This window comes from Canis lupus, chromosome 36, assembly GCF_003254725.2.
Source record: "Canis lupus dingo isolate Sandy chromosome 36, ASM325472v2, whole genome shotgun sequence".
Taxonomy (NCBI): domain Eukaryota; kingdom Metazoa; phylum Chordata; class Mammalia; order Carnivora; family Canidae; genus Canis; species Canis lupus.
In genome coordinates this window covers 2,884,506-2,905,283 of record NC_064278.1, presented here as the reverse complement: position 1 = coordinate 2,905,283, position 20,778 = coordinate 2,884,506, and the positions used below count along the sequence as shown (strand labels likewise).

The following is a 20,778-nucleotide window of genomic DNA, read 5'->3' as shown; positions in this document are numbered from 1 at the left end:
AAAGTTCTTTGCTCCTTTGTAACCTAGATGGACTTATAGCACTTCACCAATTATGAGATTTCTTACTTTATTTCAATTTTATAGAAACCTCAAGAAATGCATCAATGAGAAAAGGGCTCAGTTTTCTCCAATTACCTAAACAACAATGTATCAGGACAAGGTAAAAAAGGAGAGGGATATCCTAGCAATGACAATCTTTAAACAGATATAAGAGGCTAAGTCAAGATTCCTATTAAGTCAAGGTTCAAGGATGCCTCTTTGGACCAATTACATAAAACCTTTAAAAATATCAGTCAATATTTTTCACTAAACACATGCTTAATATTCTAAAACCAAAGTTTAAAAAACATTTGAAATAATAGGCAACTACATATACATATTAACAAAATCTGTCCTATTGTATTATTAAATCAGAAGAAGCTATTGTCTTAATGCATCCATTAACCATTCAAAGAAATTTGGAGAAATTGATAAGGAGTGGGAGGAATCTTGAAGTGTTATGTTCAAATAGTCCCTACTAATCCTCATTGACTGACATCTCATAGTAAGCCAATGTTAAAGGTATTTTCAGCTTCTGCTAATGACATTTCTTAAGTAAAAAACACAATTCCACTTGGTTTGAATAAATTTCAACAAGTCTCTCCCATACTCACAAATTTTAAAGGGCAGTCAACTGCCTTGTTTATCATTCCCTTGAAAAAATGTTTTAAAAAGAACTCTATTGATTCAAATATGTAAGGATGAGAGACTAATAGTTGCTTAAAACTAAACCAAAATAAATATTTTATGAAAGAGAAATCTATGGGACCCTGGTTGGCTCAGTCAGTAGAGCATATATGACTTCTTGACCTTGGGGTCGTGAGTCAAACCTCACGTTGGGCATACAGCTTACTTAAAACAATAAAATTTTTTAAAAAACAAAAATCTACAAAATAACTTGTTAAAAAAAGAAATAAAAAAAGAAACCAACAGCCAGCTTAGCTAATGTATCTTCTTTATGTAAACCACAAGGAATATGAGTCTTTCTTCGCAAAGATCCATCAGTCCCATGAAATGCTGCCATTTCTACACATCCTTCGTATAAAGAAATCACTGTCTACAGCACACTTGAGAGACACAGAGAAAGTGGGCCACAGCTCCATTTAGCATATGCAAAAAGCACTACAGAAGTGTGTCAACCATTTAAGCCTTCAGCGAAGATCTCGTCTTCTCTCAGGGTTACTTAAGGAAAGTAATTTTACTTTCATCTTTATATACTGAAAACTGTAAGTATAGAATATTTTATATTTCTTCTTTGTGTTCGTCCTAAGACTCTCAAAAGAAAAATCTTAAAAGAAACTAGTTAATTATGTATTTTGTAAGCAACTGATTTGATCCTGGGTTAATATGCCCTTACGTGACATCAGTCATCTTGGGACTGGGAATTAACTCATTCAGAGTTCAAGCTTTGAATATGATAAATAGTAGCATTTTGAAACAAAAGGAGAAATTCCATATATATCCTAATATTTAAGGAACCCACTATATATTGGTGTATTTTATATATGATCATTTTATGGGCCAGATATCCTATGATTTGTTTAAATAACTCAATAAACCTGATAAACTTTAGCATAAGATTATAATATTCAACCACCTAAACATGAAATGCTATTAGAAAAGCACAACTACTGAATCCTTTAACCGTTCAATGCAATAAAAGCAGTTTAAAGGGTGAAGGTGATGGTTACCAACACACACATAACTGGAACCTGTAGAGAATCAACTGCTTAAGCGAAGACATATGTGTCAAACATAAAATTAACAAGCACAGAGGGAAGACAAAGCTACTAATGAATGGTATAAAAATTTAAGAATCCACTTGGAAATACCTTTCATCAGTTCTAAATTACCTAATTCATACTCTCCCCTAGGGAAAAGTTTGTTTTCTTATGAAGGATTAATTCTGCAAGGTCACACACTAAAGTTTGAAAGTGGGTATCAACTACAGTGATGGTATAACAGTACAGGGAGGTTTGGGTCTTTTTTCAATATGTACGAGTCACTTGACATCAGAAAGCAAAGCTTGCTGCTAATTTATGTGTGTCTAGGATTAAACATACTGGACATTTTTCTCATGCAGACCACTGCCTTACTGAAGTACTCTTATTTAAACTGAAATCAATTTACTGTTAACTACTTAGCAATCAGGGTTAGAGCTAACAATATGCACACAGTAATACCAAAAAAAAAAAAAAAAAAATGACCTCTTGCCAGTGGTAAAAAGCTTCCATAGGTTGAAGGAGGAGATGATTATTTTCACGTCTTTTAGTCATTTGTCGCATTGTTGCTTCTTTCTAAAGCATCTAGGCCCAACTCTGATGAAAATTGCAGATTTATTCTTAATATCAACTAAAGAGTACCTTTAAAAATGAATGATTTCTATGTGCTGGGTTTTCTGAAATTAAAATTATCCTAGCGGGAAAGTTGCTACCGTGGCACATGTAAATTAGGGTCATACAAGCTTAATAAATGACATGAGGATACTCCAAAAGTAACACTACAAGATATACACATGGTCCTTGCTCTACATTTTAGCAGCCTACAATCAACAAATCAGTGCCTCCTGAACTCACTGCATCTCTAAAGTGATCAGGTTCTGGTGGAAATGTTAGGCCCTAAGGTATCATCAGCCAGTTCATAGGGAAGTCCCCAGAAGGTCTGACCCATCCCCGACAACCCAGTCCAACCCTTGAGCCATAACTGAGAGTGAGTAACTGATGAACCCAGAGAGCCATGTCAATCTGACCCCACCCAAGACAGCGCATTGATAGGGAGAGCAAAACCATCCTCTGAGATGCCTTAAGGTCAGTGTTAAAAGAGGGAATCAACCCTTAATCCAGGCCACAGTTCCAAACCGAGGGGCTCATCTCCAACAGACCCTGAATAGGAACTGGGCTGCAAACCACTCCTCTAAGGTTTCTGACAGGATGTAAAGTGGTTATAGTTCAGGGTGCTAAAAATGGAGCACTTTCTCCCAAAGTAGCATGAGATCACATACTGGATCTCCAGCAAACCCAGCTGTAATGAACATTTTCAAGATTTATGGGAGGGGCTCTGAAGCTAATGACAAATTGGGGGATTAAGAAAGGTATTCTGTTTCGAAAATATTACATCCAGGTAACGTATGTTTATATTTCTTTAAAGACACCCAAGTGTTATTAGCATATTATATAATACAGAACTATATGTGTAGCATGACCTCTTTCATGTAAAATTTGTAAAAGGATAGGCAATTGTGCAAGTATAAACACAATTATGGAAGGAATCATAAAGAACTAGTTTTGATTACCAGAGAAGAACTGAAGTGAGGGGATAAAATGGGTGGCATGAGGAAGGATAAAGATAAGAAGAGAGAGACTCTCACTTTTCATATTGTAGCTTTCTATTTTCTATAGCGATTACTTTTATTTTTGTATACATGGGTTATCTGAGCAATAAAATGAAGAATCATATTTTGTTTTCATATTTTAACTTCTCTATATTAATGCCTTAGAGGCGTTACATTAAATTTTGACTTAAAAAAAAAAGGAACGATCTCAATTTGGGCAAGTTAACACAAAAAAGTTAGTAGAATTCATTCAAAAAATACTTAACTGGCCACTATATGTGACAGACACTTCATGAAGAGTAGCCAACAAAATGGATACAAAGTAATCAACTGATCATTGTCAAATTGTATACAAATTAGGTACTATCATGAGATAAGGGACCAGAAGCTGAGAGAAGTAACTTGTCAAGGTCACACAGTCAGCAAGAGGTAAGTGATGAACACCAAGTTCCACACCAAGGTATCACTTTCATTTACCCTCCATCTCCCCATCTTCATGAAGGGTAAACTAAGGTTTCCAGAATAAAATGGCCTGTCCCAAATGATGTCATTACTAAGTGGAAAAATTAACATAGAGTCTTCTGATATCACGGGACGATAGTGAAGAAAACATGAAACATAACACACAAGAGATTATGTTGAATCTACTAAGATCTAAACAAATAGGATAATGTGTATGTCCGTTGTTTAAGTATCATATCTATTGTCTAAAAGATATTTAAAAAGGCAAACTCCTCCCAAAAACCATACGAACTAGTTGGCCTTGCATATGTTTAATCCAATACAAAATAAATGAATATAATTATGAATGGAACTATTGTTGAAAACTTCCCTATATATGAGAAACAGCTGCATATTTACATATACTTCTCTCCTTTCCATTTAACTGAACTCTGGTTAGCAGTTTTTAAAACTCTATTAAGTACCGCTCTGAACATTTTTATTATTAAGCCTGAAAACACCTTGATTTCTTCAGTCCTAAGTGAAGATAATAGTGATGGTCTCCTTATTATCAAATATTAAAAGATGTCTGTAACCTTTATGGAAGACTATTAAAATATGGAAAAGAAAACTCTTATCTTAACCCATTACCTAGAAATTATCATCTTTAACTGTTACCCATAATCATGCCACCTAGCAATAATCAATCACCTCTAGTATTTCTATATGCCTGATAGTGTTTAGATCGTACTGCACATATAATCTTGTATCTATGCTAACATTGTATCATTAGTGTTTTGCTAAAAAGTAAAAGTTATTTGTAATCACAATTTTTAATGACCGTATAATATTCCTCTATGCAGATATGATGCCGTAATTTACTTATCCATTCTATTAAGGTCAGGAACTGAAGCAGTTTCTAATATTTCTCAATTATAGATAATATCATAAGAGCTGGAGCACAGATCATCGCTCCATTCAGAATTGCTAGTCTGCCTATCGGGTGGGCCTCTGCAGATAAAAACGGTGTCTGTGTTCCATACTCCTGGCATGGACACATGAATCTTTTCCTACAGAAGTCTTGAAACGTTCACTAGAGCTGATCATTATTAATTTCTTAACTAAATCCATCTACATTTTTTTGATTTGCCAAAATTTTTCAAAATACATAAAATTGAACAATTTAATGAGCCCATCACTCGGCTTAAACGATTTTCAATTAATAGCTCTGTCCGTACCCATTTCCCCAGTGACAAATTATCTCCGTTAACACGGTAGATTAGAAATCATATCTGATGTCTACTTGCGGTGATAGTTTTCAAAACAGATTTTAAAAGTGATGAACATAAGAATACATGCGCCGTCCTCGTTTTCAAATTCTTCGTAAGCAAATGTATTTTACGAAATCAGTGTGTCAGCGTCTTAATTTAAAATCGCCCTTCGTGGAAACTTGCGGAATCCACCTTTCGGACTTGAATTAAAATCCCGCAGAACCGCCCCCCGCCCCCGGCGAGCCCCGCCCCCGCCCCCGCCAGGCCCCGCCCCCGCCAGGCCCCGCCCCCGCCAGGCCCCGCCCCCGCCAGGCCCCGCCCCCGCCAGGCCCCGCCCCCGCCAGGCCCCGCCCCCGCCAGGCCCCGCCCCCGCCAGGCCCCGCCCCCGCCAGGCCCCGCCCCCGCCAGGCCCCGCCCCCGCCAGGCCCCGCCCCCGCCAGGCCCCGCCCCCGCCAGGCCCCGCCCCCGCCAGGCCCCGCCCCGCCGCGCCCACCTGTAGTAGCCGGGCATCACGATGTGCACGCCGGCGCTCGGCTGGCAGATGGCCGCCGCGTCCTGGTTGTCCATCCTGCGCACCGTGTCTGTGAAGGGGCCCGTGGCGTTGATGACACACTTGGCCCTCACGTCGAACTCCTGCCCTGCGGGAGGAAGCGGCGTCAACCCCGGGCTCCGCCTGTCGGAGGCAGCGGCGGCCCGGGCGCCCGACGGCTCAGGCCCGGGGGGGGGGGGGGGGCCGGCTCGCAGAGGAGCGCGCCACGCTTTCACCTCCGCTCCGTTCTGCGAAGTGCCGGCCCCCGGGTGCCAAACACCGAGGGAAAGTGGGACGGGGGACGAGGCCGCCGTGTCCTTGAGACTCAGCTGCGGGCGCAGCGTCCCCGGGAGAGAACACACTCCTCAGTGCTGCTGCTGCGGGGGCGGGAAGGGGGGCGGGGGATGCGGGGACGCGAGGGGTGCGGGGGGGGGCAGGGGCGCGAGGGGTGCGGGGGGCGTAGAGGGCCATGGGGGCGCAGGGGGCCGCGGGGGATGTGGGGGTGCGGGGGGCACGGGAGGGCGGCGGAGGGTGCGGGGGACGCGGGGTGTACGGGGGGGCGGGGCAAGAGGGCGGCGGGGGATGATGCGGGGGCGGGGGGGTGCGGCGGGGGCCGCGGGAGCCGCGGGAAAGCGAGTGCACGAGGGCTGCGAGGGCCAGAAGGGCCGCGAGGGCGCGAGGTGATTGAAGCTCCGGCTCCAGGGCCATAGGAGCGGGACATGGAGGAAAATCGAACCCAAGTGGAAGTGATTGACTCCAACGATGTCTAAGTGCACCGCCTATGTCACTTACTTTGAAACTTGTCACGTTTATTTAATTTTATTAATAACATGTTTTTTGTAAAGAAAATGGAATAGCACATTCATGGCTGTGGGAATTTGGAGGGGCTTTCATTATCATTATCATCAGTATTATATAACACAAAGGGGAAAAAATTGCCAAGCACCACGAGGGAAAATTTTCACGTTAAGCCAGTCATTGCTGACAATGAGGAATTTAATTAATAGGACTCTGAAATCTGGCTTCAATAAAAGAAGTGACAGAAAAATTATAATGCAGGTCCCTAGGCAGCCAGGCAGGATGCTCAGACCCGCGAGCCCGCGTACCTGTGAGCACGTCCCTGCACCGCGCGCCACACACCCGCTGCCTCCCCGTGTGCGGCTCTGCCTCCTTGAGCAAGCTCACGACCTCCATGTAATTGGCGGTGGCAGCCCCATACCTGGCAGCAGTGAGGGCAATGGCAAGGTTCATCCGTGCGTCGTTGTGTTGTCCTGCAGCGGGGGAAAGCAGCAGAGGAGGGACAGGAGTCACCTCGAGCCACACTCTGGTGGTACAGAAATGTGTCACAACAGATATGTCACGTCGGTCCCTGTCACCCGGAATATACGTGATGGCTGGGCAGCTCTACGGGGCATGCTTTAAAGATACGTGGTCATTCCGGGTCAGGCATTTACCTGCCACTTCACAGAGTGTACTTTGTGTACTGCAAAAAGGGGGGAAAAATATATATACACACACACACACATATATGTGTATACACACACACATATCCCTTTCCTACAAGGGCTCACGTCAATTATCTGAAAGTTAAGAAATAAGTAATTATTCTCACAGTTTGGGAACATATGTATATGTCAGACTTTTCCTAATACCGACAACCCGTATGCACGAAAGTGAAGCAACTCAAAACCTCAGAATATCTGACACCCCAACTGGTGTTGATTAACAATTTTGATGAGTATGTGCTCTATCTAATATTCAAAATCAAGAGCTTAATCTTCCATAGACGATCTCTCAGTATTCTATAAAAGGATTTCTCTTGGTTTGACTTTTGATCAGAGCTTCTTAAAATGTAACACTTTTTTTTAATCACACATAAAAGGTAAGAAATTAAAGCAGGGCAAAATTTAATTACAGAACAATTCCTACCTGTATTGTTAAAGATTTATTGCTGAAAAATCCTAGTTAAAGAAAACTAAGGGGGAGGTGAAGGGGGGGGAAGATGATTAATCACTTTAAAATACTGGCATCACTAGAGACGTTTCCTATTTATTATTGCCAGTGGAGTGCACGCTGACCAGGAGAATTACTCTACTTTGCGGGGGCCAGGTTCTCTGTGCCCTGAATAATTAATTACCCGGGGCTAGATGTATTGAATCAGGGTTCAAATTCCCACACACTGGGATCCGTTCCATCAAGATAATACTGATAAAGGGATGAATTTGTAATGGATATTGTTGTTGATTTATGTTGCCAGCATACCAAACACTTAGTATAAATGGTTTATGTAAAGTTTCTTCCTTGTGATTCCGTCTGTGCAGGGCCAGAAGCCAGAAGCCCTGCACAGGTAATCTGTTCCAGCTAAAAGGGCAGAGTTATAAAGAGAGAATCAATGACCGAAAATTCTGTCCACCCCGCCCCAGCGAAACATCTTATTCTAAAGCTGCCACACTAATACGATCAGCCAAGAACCTAACCCCCTACATTAAATCCTCTATCAGTGAAGAACATACATTGAACCTCAACATGCAGAACAAGGGGTTATTTTATCCAGAAACTAAGAATGGAAGTCGGGGGAGAAAGGAAAGCAAACAGCAGGAGTAGCTGAACGAAAGTGGAAAGAAAGACTGGCAGCAGTTGGATCAGTTTCAACTCAGCAAGACCCTGAAGTCACCATTAAAATCGTCAGTAGATACATTTAAAGTTAAGTCTGAGAAACCAACTTCTATTAACGGAGGGCTCATTTAACATTGGAATATGAGCCACCACGTTAGGTGCATGCAAACGAACCAAAGAAACTAAGTAAGGATTCCATGACAGATCTTTTCTCTAAACTACAGAGATTACACATCTGAACTAAAGAGTGGCCATCCCATCAGATCCTTCTATGGACATGACATACGGGTAGTACAAGCCATCCACCAAGTCACAGTTGTGCGGTAGGAAAAATCCACACCCCGTCAGGTGTGCCTTGATTTACACACAGGACAGATTTCTGGAAAGCCACGTGTAAACTAACTATTTTAAAACCTATATGAAGTCACTGTTCAAAGGAACCAGGCAGGAATCCTATTTGTTAACCAACAGATTACTTTACCTATGATACAGTCATCTAGTAATAAAACTCTAAGCTTTGAAAATATAAAACCTCTCTCTTAGTGCCTTTTCAAAATATACAATCTCATTGGAGCAGCACTGGTTTAGTGCATCAAGCTCTGTTGCTTCTTCTATACTAAGAAACGCCCCCCTAACTAACTTCCAAATCCCAATACTTTTTAAGGTAAACAAGATCAACCTCAGTTAAAAGTGTGACACGGAAAGCAACTGCTCTGGTCCTTATTTTCCATGCCCGCCCTGCTACTCAGCAGCCCCGCCTTGACTCGAATCAGCCTGTCACTTACATATGAATGGAGGCCTTCATGGTATGATCCTCACCTGTCACAATCCTTCCGCTCCCATTATTCCTACTATCCAAGAGCATCAGATTTTTGCAACTCCCTCAACATTCCTGCCATTTCACACCTTCTTGCCTTTGTACACACCAATTCTTCTGGCTGAAGTATTATTCTGGAAGCTCTGGATAACTCCTATCCACCTCTCAGGATCTGGTTTAAATATCTCCCCTTAAAGTCTTGCCTTACCTGAGTCTCTCCAAGGCAAAGTTGTTCATCCCTTCTTCTGAGTCTATATTCTAGCTCATGTATGCCTTTTTTATTGGCTTTATAATATTATATTCACTCACGTATCCCTCAACTTAAAAAAATAATGAGCCTTGATTATAACTCACGCACTGCACACTGCGACAAATGCAGGGAACACACTGGTGAGAGAGATACAGAATGATCTCTGTTCTGGAACTCACTCACCTGCCAGTGGAATCGCTGTATGATTTCCCACCTCCTCATCCCAGCCATAGGAAGCCAGGAAGCCTTTCTTGCTCATCTTTTTTTTTTTTCCCTTGTCAGTATCAAGCACAGACAGGTATCGAGTAAGTGTTAAGTTTAACCAAAATCCACTCAGTGAGTGAAATACATAGGTTCATTTATAGTCTCATAGGTTTATATGAATTTTACATAAATTTATACATTTTTATAGTCTTTATAGATCTATAGTCTTACCTCTAACTGCGGGATGTTTTTTCTGTTAAAGAGATTTCAGTTGGTGGCAAGAAATTGAGGGAAGCAGAAAAACCCCAGAAATGTGGAAAATCTGACCTTAAACCTAAGCCTGTCCTTATATTTGAGTAAGTGGGGCAGGAGGAGAAATGGTTACAAATGATTCCCTCAAGACTCATCCTACCTATGTCCCCGTGCTCCGCAGTGGAGTGCAAACACGGTTATTGTAAGGTCTTAAAAACTGAAGAGTAAGCAATTTGACTTTCCTCTGGGCCCAGGAAAGTCCCCTTCTTTGCAGACATTCAGCTTAATTCATTTATCTCCTCAGATTCCTGGTAGACCTCCTCCCCTACCCACACTAAATTCACCCTTTACCCTGAGATACCCAGATGCTCTCAGTGTATGCCTCCTGGGAGAGATGGTAAATTTTCACTATTCGTAACTAAATTCCCCTCCATCCCCCTTTACTGACATTTTGAAAGGTATCTATATGCCTCCTGTAATTTTATGTCTGGAGAAAAAAGTTTTTGACAACACTGCATGTCATTGGAATGTGATACAATAATCTCAACTCCCCCACCCAATTGATCTGCTTATTAAGTTTGGATTTTCCAATCCGCTTCCTGAGAGCCAGGCAACATGATACTACTCACTGATCAGTGAATAGCATAGCTTTACATTGGCACTTACACAAGGCCCCAGACGGGGATGGTGAAAATCTGTTTCCTACTCTATTCTCCTTTTGCACTTGAAATCTCACATATGTGCATATACCGAAGTTGCAACTCGTATGAGAGGAAGCTCATAAGAGGTGGAACTGTAACTGTTTTCCCTTGTTTAGAAAAACACAATATTAAATCAACCTACCAAAAAGAATGAAGGTCAGTGGTGGTAGGGGAGGATTTTGTCTTAGTTCTCAATGCCCCTGGCACATAGGATCGTGAGAGGTACTTTAAGTGAAAAATATTTTAGAATGTAACCGTCTAAAAGATAGGCCTCAGATGTAAATATTTTGGAGACAGAGCAGTATTGCTCTCCTGAGAGAGTTGCAAAGTTTGGCAACTAGGTTAACATGCAAAATAGCTGGAAAAAGAAATATAATCCTTGAACGTGGAAAGAACGTGAAGAACGAGTAAATACGAAAAGACCCTAGGGAACAAATTACCTGGCATCTTCCTGGTCTTTCAGATCTAACATCGTACAATGCCCTGAAACCCTACATACAATCTTCTTTTCATACAGCGTACTTGAAATGTCGAAAATATACCCTCCTATCTCCCTATGCCTGACCTGGGTCTCCTGCAATCACATGACTCCTGCTGGGTGGAGGGGTGCCTGAAAGAAAGAACACTTCCCTAAAGCTCTAATCCCATTCCTAACAAAATCCACAGGGCATGCTTCATTGTCTCAGACTGACAGTGTCACAATGACCTCTTGGGCAGCTTCTCCTTAGCAGTCTGGCAAAGATAATTCAAAGGCTAACCTACTCAACTCGAGCTGATTTCATAATCATTATGCTTAAAATTTCCCTTTCTGATCGGAAGAGTGCAAGAGAAGCAGAACAGAAAAGGTGTGTGTGTGTGTGTGTGTGTGTACAAGGGTCTTACAAAATCTAGTTTAAGTTCATATGATGAATACAATTGAATACGAAAACTCAAAATGAGAACAGACTTTTCACAGTAAATTGGACAAGTGTTTTCCAAAAGTGAATTATTTATAAAAGTGCTGATTTGTGTGGAGAGTGGCAGGGATCAGGGAGCCTCATGAAGCGGTGTAGGGAGGACACAGCTTACTAGATAATGGAAGAAGGGCTCTGGGCCTGGAACGACGGGGCCCCCTGAATGGGGTACCCCTCTAGGCTTCAGGGTCCCATACAAGGAGAGGAGCTGGGTGGCACAATGCATGTAATGGCGAATCCTCAGTAGCTACCCATCCCTTTCAAGATTCCATTTCTACCTATTCTTCATTTCTGGTTTCTCACTTTGGCTCAGCTGAAGTGAATGAGCCTTAACACAAACCAAGACAGATGCTTTATAAAGTAAAGCATAAAAATAAAATCAGAAATCATGTTCTTCCATTCGTTCTAGAATTCTACTGAAATCTTGATTTGATTGGCTTTTATGGTTATATGCAGTATATCGCAAAAGAGGTCTACATTGTTCATACCTCCCTGTAGCCATGCCCTTTGCCATGAATCTTCAGTGTCCTCTCCTGCTCTGACTCTGGACTCAGCCAGGTAAAACTGTTTTGGTTAATGGACTATTAGTAGATGTGATTTTTAAAAGGACGCTCTGCCAATGCCACGGAAAGGACATACCCGGGCTGGCCTGCTGGTACCAGGAGGGCGATGAGAGGCATGTGGCAAGTTGCCCCAGTCATCCCAGCCAAGACCATTCTGCATCAGCTGACAGTCAACACCTCCAAACACGAGTGCAAGTTCGGGGAAACCAGAAGAATCCCTGAACTGAGCCCAGACAAGAATACAAGAACTACCTAGATGACCACTCCAATGCCATGAGTGATAACTTCTAATTGTTTTTATGCTCCTGGGGTTCTGATTGTTATGTGGAATTTTAGCAATAGATAAATCACACAGGTAATGTAGCCAATTTTCTAATGAAGTTAGTCCTGACTTAAAATAGATTCTGCCTTCAAAACTGCCTTCTAAGATGACGATCTAGAAGACAATTCATTTTCCTATAGAAATGGTGTAAAATAAATGGTAGTGAGATGATTAGTCTGTGCCACACAGGTATTTCAAGCACAGGGTATAAGGAATGTAAATAAGGAAATAATTCTGAAGCCCCAATGCCCAAAACTCCCTCACACTAAATCTCCAGGCTGACCACAGTGCCATCTTCAAATAAAACTCTGCTTCATAGGTCTGACTTCTGCTCATGTTGTCTTTACTCCATGAAATATCCTATCCTACCTGGTATACTATTCAACTTCTCATCTTTCCTTAATGAAACCATCCCTGACTCCTCTCAGACACAATGGTCTTCTCCCTCCTGTGCTTCCATGATACTCTGAATATACTGAGTATACCACAAACTGTTTTCTAAATACTTGCATTCAACACTTGCTTATTTATTGAGCAAATCTGTACTAGATGTTTTAATGTGTCCAAAATTGTGCTAGAAACCAGGTTTACAACAGACATCTAAAGAGACATCGTTCCAGGTCTAGGAAACCTTGATTCTAGTAATATGTTCCTAAAAGGACAGAAGGGCATCTTAGCCAATTTTGCTTTTTCCATTTGCTACCTGGTAGGTATGCAAAAACTTGTTGAATGAATAAGTGAGTAAATGTACATGATCATGAAACATAATCACAGGTGAGAGATTGCTCAAAATAAGGGAAATATGCTCAAGGATGAGAGATTCTAGGCTCAGTTGCCAACCACTCGACTCTACCCTCATTATAGGTGTGGTCTCCACTGAACCAGGGAACTACTGTCTAACTAGCTACCCAGCACACAATGGAAACAGGATGTCTTCTATCACACATTCTTTGGTGAAAACCCAAGCAAAAGAAGGGCAGTGATAAAGTTAAGCAACCAAGGGTTTGATATATGGTTAGGATGGCAGGTGGCAGATCTCTTTTAACAAATACTGAATACATACCGTGAGCCGGGCATGATGCTAAGTGTAGTGGCCTACACTGAGTAGAGAGACTGCTACCCGAGTCTTTGCCCTATGGAACCACACTCTAATGAGAAGACAGATAAAATCAACTGAAATCAACTAATAAAACAATTAGAAATTGCAATAACAGCAATGGACAGAAAAATCAGGGGCAGGGAGAGGAATTCCCTGGGGCGGGGGTTATATTTTAGATAGGGCAGTTAGGAAAGGCAGCCCAGATTAGCAAGAAGTAGAGAAAATGCGGAGAAGGCAATTAAGCCCTAACAGCAAGACCACCAACTATAAACTTTAATCACTGCTAATTTGCAATTATATCCAAAGCTTATATGAAGCATAAACTACCAGAAATGCAACATGGCATTAGCACAGCCCCATTTCATTAAATAGGGCCTGTAAAGTGATTTCTTTTCATTCGCACTTTCAAGCGTTCACCTGTATTTTATACACACACACATCAGGGATTAAATTTAAAACTCTTCCTGGTTTGATGTATATTTCTGCAGAAAATGTCTTCTAGTATAGACCGGAGAAACTCAAAAGAAAAGCATCATATTCAAAGTTTATGAATTGGAATAATTTGCTGTCACTTACCCATACTACCAGTTCTCGGGAAGGGACACCTGTTAGCACTGAGCATGTAATCATTTTTATTATTAAATACAAAGGTACAATTAAATACAGGCACAGGATGTGACCTGCATCATAATTCCACCCAGCCTTTCTCTTCACAATATCCTTTTCATTATTGTGGGCCTTTTGTTCCTTCCTGTTTCTTTTGTCTCACCCTAAGTTCTTGAACGAGCTATTTACAATCTGAATAATTAGCAATCAGCGTGGATCTGTGGTCTTTGGCCCCCTGTAAACGAAACATTGTGAGGCACCTTAACGTGACATATTTAAGCGCGGAAAGTTTCTATACCCTCAGGACTTTTCTTTCTCGAGAAAAGTTTTAAATGAATCTAATGAAGAGTAAGTTTTCTCCTTTTCAGACACTTCGGGGTCTAGCTAGAGCTGCACAGAAATAAAACCACATTTCAACCGTGACCGGAACGCTCTGGCTCTCACTAGCCCTATCTGCACCCACGCTGCCCCTCTGTCTACAGCGAGGACCGCTCCCTCCCGCACCTCCCGGGGGGCAACCCAGTCTCCCGGTGGCCACAGGCCCAATGTCGCTGTTTGTACTTCTAAGGGAGAAAAAGAGAAAAGAAGTAATGAGACAAAAATTAGTTGAAATGAAGTTGTCAAGTCAGTTGGCAAGACACTGTAGAGACCCTTTCGAGACCACCGTCCGGGTCCCAACGCCACCGGGAACGTTCCTTGGCTGTCTCCGACGTGCACGGAGGCCTCGATAAGCTCTTAGATCTTGCAGCTTTGAGGGTGAGGCCCTTCGGTTACTGAGCAGGGTGGTCTGGGCGGGTGGCAGCTAAGACCAAGAGAGGGGTCCTGAGGACGTGTGGGAGTTGCTGCTCTTCCCAATACCGCATAAACGGCTCCTGGGTGCCAGGCCTGCTGCTTGGTGTCCCTGCGGCAGCAGAACTGCCCCCGAGGGCCCGGCCTCCCAGGACTCGGAGATTCAAGAGCGCATCTACAGGCGAACGTGCAAAGATCACAAGTTCCAGAAAGGCTCTTCAATCCTCCCCGCACCGCCTTCCTCTTTCCCTCTGCGGGTTTCACATCTTCTCTCTGCCCTGGGTTATGGGAGGAGTCGCAAGGCCTGTCCCTGCCACGGAGAAAGCTCCGGCCGCCCCCCTGCTCCCTCCTCCGCACACGGGCCGGGTGGGCCTGACGGGCGAGCAGGTGCTGTGAGCAGGCTGCGAGGCCTAGTCGTCCCAGGGCACTTGGCTCCGGAAACACTGACTCTTATCATCAAACGTTAAAAAAAGTTACTGCAAAGTCAAGACCACTTTACAACTGAATTGAAAGACATGGCTGCTACTGAAAATACCTTAAAAATAAACAAACAAAAACTGTTTATCTTCGAGTTTTAGATGGTTTACTGCTCATCAAGGGGGCAAACTTTTCCAGAAATGACACAGCTGCCAATCTCTCATCTCGGCCCTTACAATAAGATACAAGACTCAACCATGCAGCAGATAAAGGTTCTCCAAAGGCTGCTTGTTGTTAGAATTCCCCAGCTGGCCCTCAGTACGCGGTTCCGTGTATTTTTCATGTCCCTCACACTCAGTTGCCCCTGGGGCAAGCCCCCCTAGCCCCCCCTAGCGGGGACTATCGCTGGCTCTTTTCCCCTTTTCTCTCTCTTCACATTCATTTTCTCTTAAAAATGGGATGTTTCTGCCAGGTTTTCCAAAGGAGATTAATGCCTGCCATGGATCGAGAAAAGTCCAAAGGGCCAAGGTGTAAGTCCACAAGCAACCACTCCCTGGGGGTGTCCCTGTGTCACGGCCGGCTGGGTGTCCCCGTGTCCACCCACGGCCTCTAAGCCCTGCATGGGTCACTGGACGGCCAAGGCTAGCCCCTCACCAGGGACGAGGACAGTCACTGGGACACAGGCCTCTGATGCGGCCTCTAAGCCCCGCACGGGTCACAGGGTGGCCAAGGCTAGCCCCACACCAGGATGAGGACAGTCACCGGGACACGGGCCTCTGACATGGCGCAGATCCGAGACGACTTCAGCCTGGAGAGGGTGACCCCGAAAGCGGGGCGGGGATCCCCCTGAAGGTAGAGGCAGGCAGCAGCGGCACCGAGGTCTGCCGGGCGCCACGACGGGAGGCGACACGCAGCCACCGGCACTCAGTCCTCCCGGCGCGGAGGGCGCCCAGGGCTCCGGACGCCTTGAACCACCCTGGCTCCCTTGGTTTTCGAGCTGTGTCTTCAGCTTTCCCGGCATTTCTGCCGGTTGCTTGACGTCCGCCTAGAAAGTTCTTTCCAGCATAACTCAGCCAGATTTATTGATCTTTTGCCTGCGCCTGAAGATCTGGGCGAGTCCTGATGCTGCCTCAGTTTCCTCGTCACTTGAGCCACAGGGTGGAGGAACTGTGTCATGTCGCAAGTTCCTGCTGGCGCTGCTGGTTTTATACACGGTGATCATTAGATTTCAGGTAAACGAACTGAAAGCTTGAGAATCAGATTCTGAAACAAAGGAGAAGCAGCCCTTTCATGAGAATGGGATCCAGCCCCGGGGAAAGAACTGGCCAGGGAGTCGGTCCCTTGCGCACGCGGCCACCTCCAGTGCCCTCTCCCCATCTGCGTGTGAGTTCATGCCCACGACTTTACAAACCCGCTGGAAGGGCTCGGGCTGCCCCAAGGGCGACTCTGAGTGTGATCGACATAATAAATACACGGACCGAGCCGAGGGCCAGCTGGGGAATTCTAACGGCAAGCAGCCTTTTGAGAACCTTTATCTGCTGCATGGTTGAGTCTTGTATCTTATCAGATTTCTCTCTCTAATCACAGGAAGATTCCACACCTTATCAAATTGTTATCAAATCAGTCTGACCAGAGCCGGATGTCCTGATTGTCCAAGAAGAATTGTACTGTCACATTAACATGAAAAGCCGGCTGACTCCTGGTGCGAGGAGAGCGTGCGCTGGCCTGGAGACTCGAGGCCTGAGGTCAGGACCTCCGTGCCACAGATCGATTGGATTCTGCACATGGCCCCCTCGCCCCTCAGAACCTGTTGTTTCATCTACAAGACAGGGTTAACACCAAATTCTGTGCCGATCTCGAACAACTGCAAGGATCCGATTAATCCCTATGTGGAGGCCTTTGTAAACTGGGAAGCTGCATAAGAATGAAGCTATTATTGTTAACAAACATTTCCTTCTACTAAATTTACCTTCCCTTTCCTTTTGTTTGAGATGTCTATTATTCATTATCAAAATCATAAAGATTCCTCAGTTATCAGAATATCTGAGTGATCCAGATTTAATGTTTATTGAAAAACACTGAATCAAACTGAAGCTTGAAACTTAAAAAAAAAAAAAAAAGGAAAACAAATAAGAATTTAATTCGTTTTACCTATATAAACAAAACCTTCAGACTCACTTGGCAAATACAAATTTAACAGATATTGTTTCAAACTACAGTAAGAATATCCAATCACTTCTACTTGCGTTTGATATTTACTAATTCTGATCTGAGTTTGGATAATCAAATAAGTTTGCCCTACTGGAACTTCTTTTCTTCAACAGCAATTATGACTCATCTCATCTACAGGGATGTTTGGTTTCTCACAGGAATCAATAAATGAAGAGCAAGGACTTAGCTCTTTCCACTCCGACTATCAACACCACCAATTTATCTCCAGCAAGCACAATGGTAGTTGGCATGTAGGAAGGTGCTAAATTGTTTGTTATCTAAAATAATCAATTTAGGGCTCAGTCAGTTAGGCATCTGACTCTTGTTTTCAGTTCAGGTCATGATCTCATGGTTGTGAAATGGAGCTTCATTTCTGGCTCCGGGCTCAGCAGGGTGTCTGCTTGAGAGTCTCTCCCTCTCCCTCCCACTTAGGCTCATTCTCTTTCTCTCTCTCTCTCAAATAAATAAAAAAATAAATAAATGCTTAAAAATAAAATAAAACAATTTATAATTCAATAGTCTGTGAGTCTGGCTAGTGACCATCAGTGGTAGCAAAGGCTGACTGACCACTCTGAGAGAAATGAAAAAAATTCTCTGAACCCTTACAGCCACAATCACATGCTGAGGCAGAAAACTGAGGTACAAAGCTGTGAGATCGGCTTGATGGAGCCCTTCCCTACCTCCTACCAGCTACTAGAATACTGGATAGATCCCAGAAAAAAAGGCAAAGTTTACGCACAATGCAGTTATCAATGTTGCACACACAAACATCAAATACTGCGCCAGATGCTCTAGCCATATTTTTAAAGCCAACAGATTTGTTCCTCTGGAAAGTTAAACACAAAAGAGGAAAAATAAACTAACCATAGTAAGAAAAGAGATAATCTACTTTGAGAAAGTAGCTTGAGTTGTAAGTCGCCAATGACTCACTATGACTATCCACACTTTGTAAAAGGCTAGAAAAATAACTTTCGATAAGCATTCCATTATCTCATTTGAAAATTCACATTTCTAAGTTTAAAAAAATACATCTCCTAACACACACATGCCCCAGAGTTTTGTTTCATTCTGTCCTTCAAGTATACTTCAACGTCCAGCTAGCCAAACTGCTCTCCCCATATAGAATTCAAATACAGATATAAGGATGATCTTGAAAACTGTCTTTAATCAGGTTGGCCATAATAATGGTTATATATTGTTTTAAGAATAAATAAATAAATAAATAAATAAATAAATAAATAAATAAATAATGCTCATGACCTTGTAAGGTAAATATATGTTAAGATGTTCTAGATATGGGGATGATGCACTCTTCTCTAAAGGCCCTAAGATCTTTACTGATGTACTCAACTCTGCCACTGACAATACTAAACAAATGAGTATGGATGCTGAAATTTAAATTTCATATAATTTTATGCCACGAAATCTAACCACCGAAAAATGTAAAAATCATTCTCAGCATACAAAATAAGAGGTAGGTATTTGACTTCTGCTCTCTCATTCTCTGGAATGAGAGATAGACAGAGACAGAGACAGTGACAGAGAAGGGAAAAGGAAAGAAATTGATTAAAATTACCCATGAGCTGCCAATTGTTATAGCTGGAGACACTACATATGGGTTCAAAATCCTATTCTACTTTTATAGATCTTTGCAGATTTTGATAATAAATAGTTAAAATTTTGTAACTCAATGAGAGCCCTTTACAATGTATACATATATCAAATCATTACATTTTCCACATCAAATTTCTTACAATTTTGTTACTCATACCTCAATAAAGCTGGAAAAAAATTTACATTTTTAAAATAGAGGAAGAAAGGATAGAAGGAAGGGAGGGAGAGGGACGACTGGGTGGCTCAGTGGTTGAGCACCTGCCTTCAGCCCAGGGCGTGATCCTGGAGTCCTGGGATCAAGTCTCACATCGGGCTCCTCTCAGGGAGCCTGCTTCTCCCTCTGCCTGTGTCTCTGCCTCTTTCTCTGTTACTCTCATGAATAAATAAATAAAATCTTTAAAAATGTGGGGGAGGGAAGTTGGTTTAGTTTTGCTGCTGTCACCACCACCACCATTACATGCTGATGGAGGCTCCCAACGACAACTATATAGTTAATTTGGTTCAGGTGAAATTGCCTTTACCCCGTCATATGTTCTCAGCATTTCCATACCAGGTTATTCATAACTTCCCCTTGAAGGGGGAAAAAAAAGTATATAGATCTAATCAATGCCCCCGTACTTGAAAAGATATTTCCAATATTCTATACACTTTCATTCAAATCTGCTCTAAATATGTAAGAAAATGAGAAAATGAAATGATTCAATAAATAGGCTACAGACTCATTTCTGATAACAACTGCATAAATTAAAATGAAACAGTATCACAAAAATAGTTCTTTCACCAAAGAGATCTCAATAAATGTCAAAAAATTGTCCCCTTGTCTCTGAAATGCTACAGAATGGTAACATATAGCAAGATCCAAGAGAAAATAAAACCAACCAACAAAAACTAACCACACCCTCACACTTCTAATGATTTCATATAATATAAAAAATAGTAATGTTAAATTTAGATATACAATGCCACATCAAATTGAAAATATATTTATTAGTTTTACTTCTATCTTTTTTTGAATTTTTTATTTAAATTCAATTTGCCAACATATAGTATAACACCCAGTATAGTTTTACTTACAACTTTTAAATACAAGACTGAGACATACCAAGACTATTACTAATGTTTCTACTTTTGTTTTAAAATGAAAAATAAAGAGTCAAATACCATGCTTCAGTGAGTCGGGTTTCTTGCCCTTATTCCCAGCAATTTTCAAAGTCTTCCTGGAAATGCTAGGGAGTGGTTATTGTCAAAGAAGGATCCTTTTACTTTCTATCTGAGACACCCAAGGTATCCTCACCCACTTCTAATTACTGACAATCTACAACTCGCTGGCTCAGCCTTAAGCACCCCCTGAGTCAATCCTGAGTCAATCCTGATCGTACTTGGCAACATGTAAGGAGTCTCATCCCTCCAAAATTAGAATCTGCCTACAAACCCGTAGACAAGGGAATCCCTGGTGTTTCCCAGGCTGCAGTGTCTCCTGCCATATACACCAAGCATAAGAGCCCTGCCCAATATCTTGTTCTGCACTCTTGGGTTCCTACTTGGATTAGAACTCTGCTCTCATCTCAACTTGCTTGGCTGGAGCTCTGACATTTTGCCCATCTGTCCCCTCAAGGACTAGCCTCTATCTCTCGATTTCAAGGAGATGCCTAGTGTCCTCCATAGTCCACCTCCCCATACACACGCCCCACTTCTCCTAAAGAATTCCCCAAGATGTTGTCATGCACTGACTCCACAGATCATCACTCCCCTG

At 42.6% G+C, this 20,778-nt stretch overlaps 1 protein-coding gene across 6 annotated transcripts in view; it reads right to left on the bottom strand.

Moving 5' to 3' along the window:
- GPD2 (glycerol-3-phosphate dehydrogenase 2) overlaps positions 1 to 20,778 on the bottom strand; it is a 141,015-nt gene that overhangs the window by 26,867 nt on the left and 93,370 nt on the right. For all 6 annotated transcript variants that reach the window (XM_049106406.1, XM_049106404.1, XM_025471152.3 and 3 more), the window contains 2 exons: positions 6,718 to 6,882; positions 5,576 to 5,720 (listed from right to left, as the gene is read on the bottom strand). In XM_049106406.1, coding sequence (XP_048962363.1) covers positions 5,576 to 5,720; positions 6,718 to 6,882 — 310 coding nt within the window. The remainder of the gene's footprint in view (positions 1 to 5,575; positions 5,721 to 6,717; positions 6,883 to 20,778) is intronic.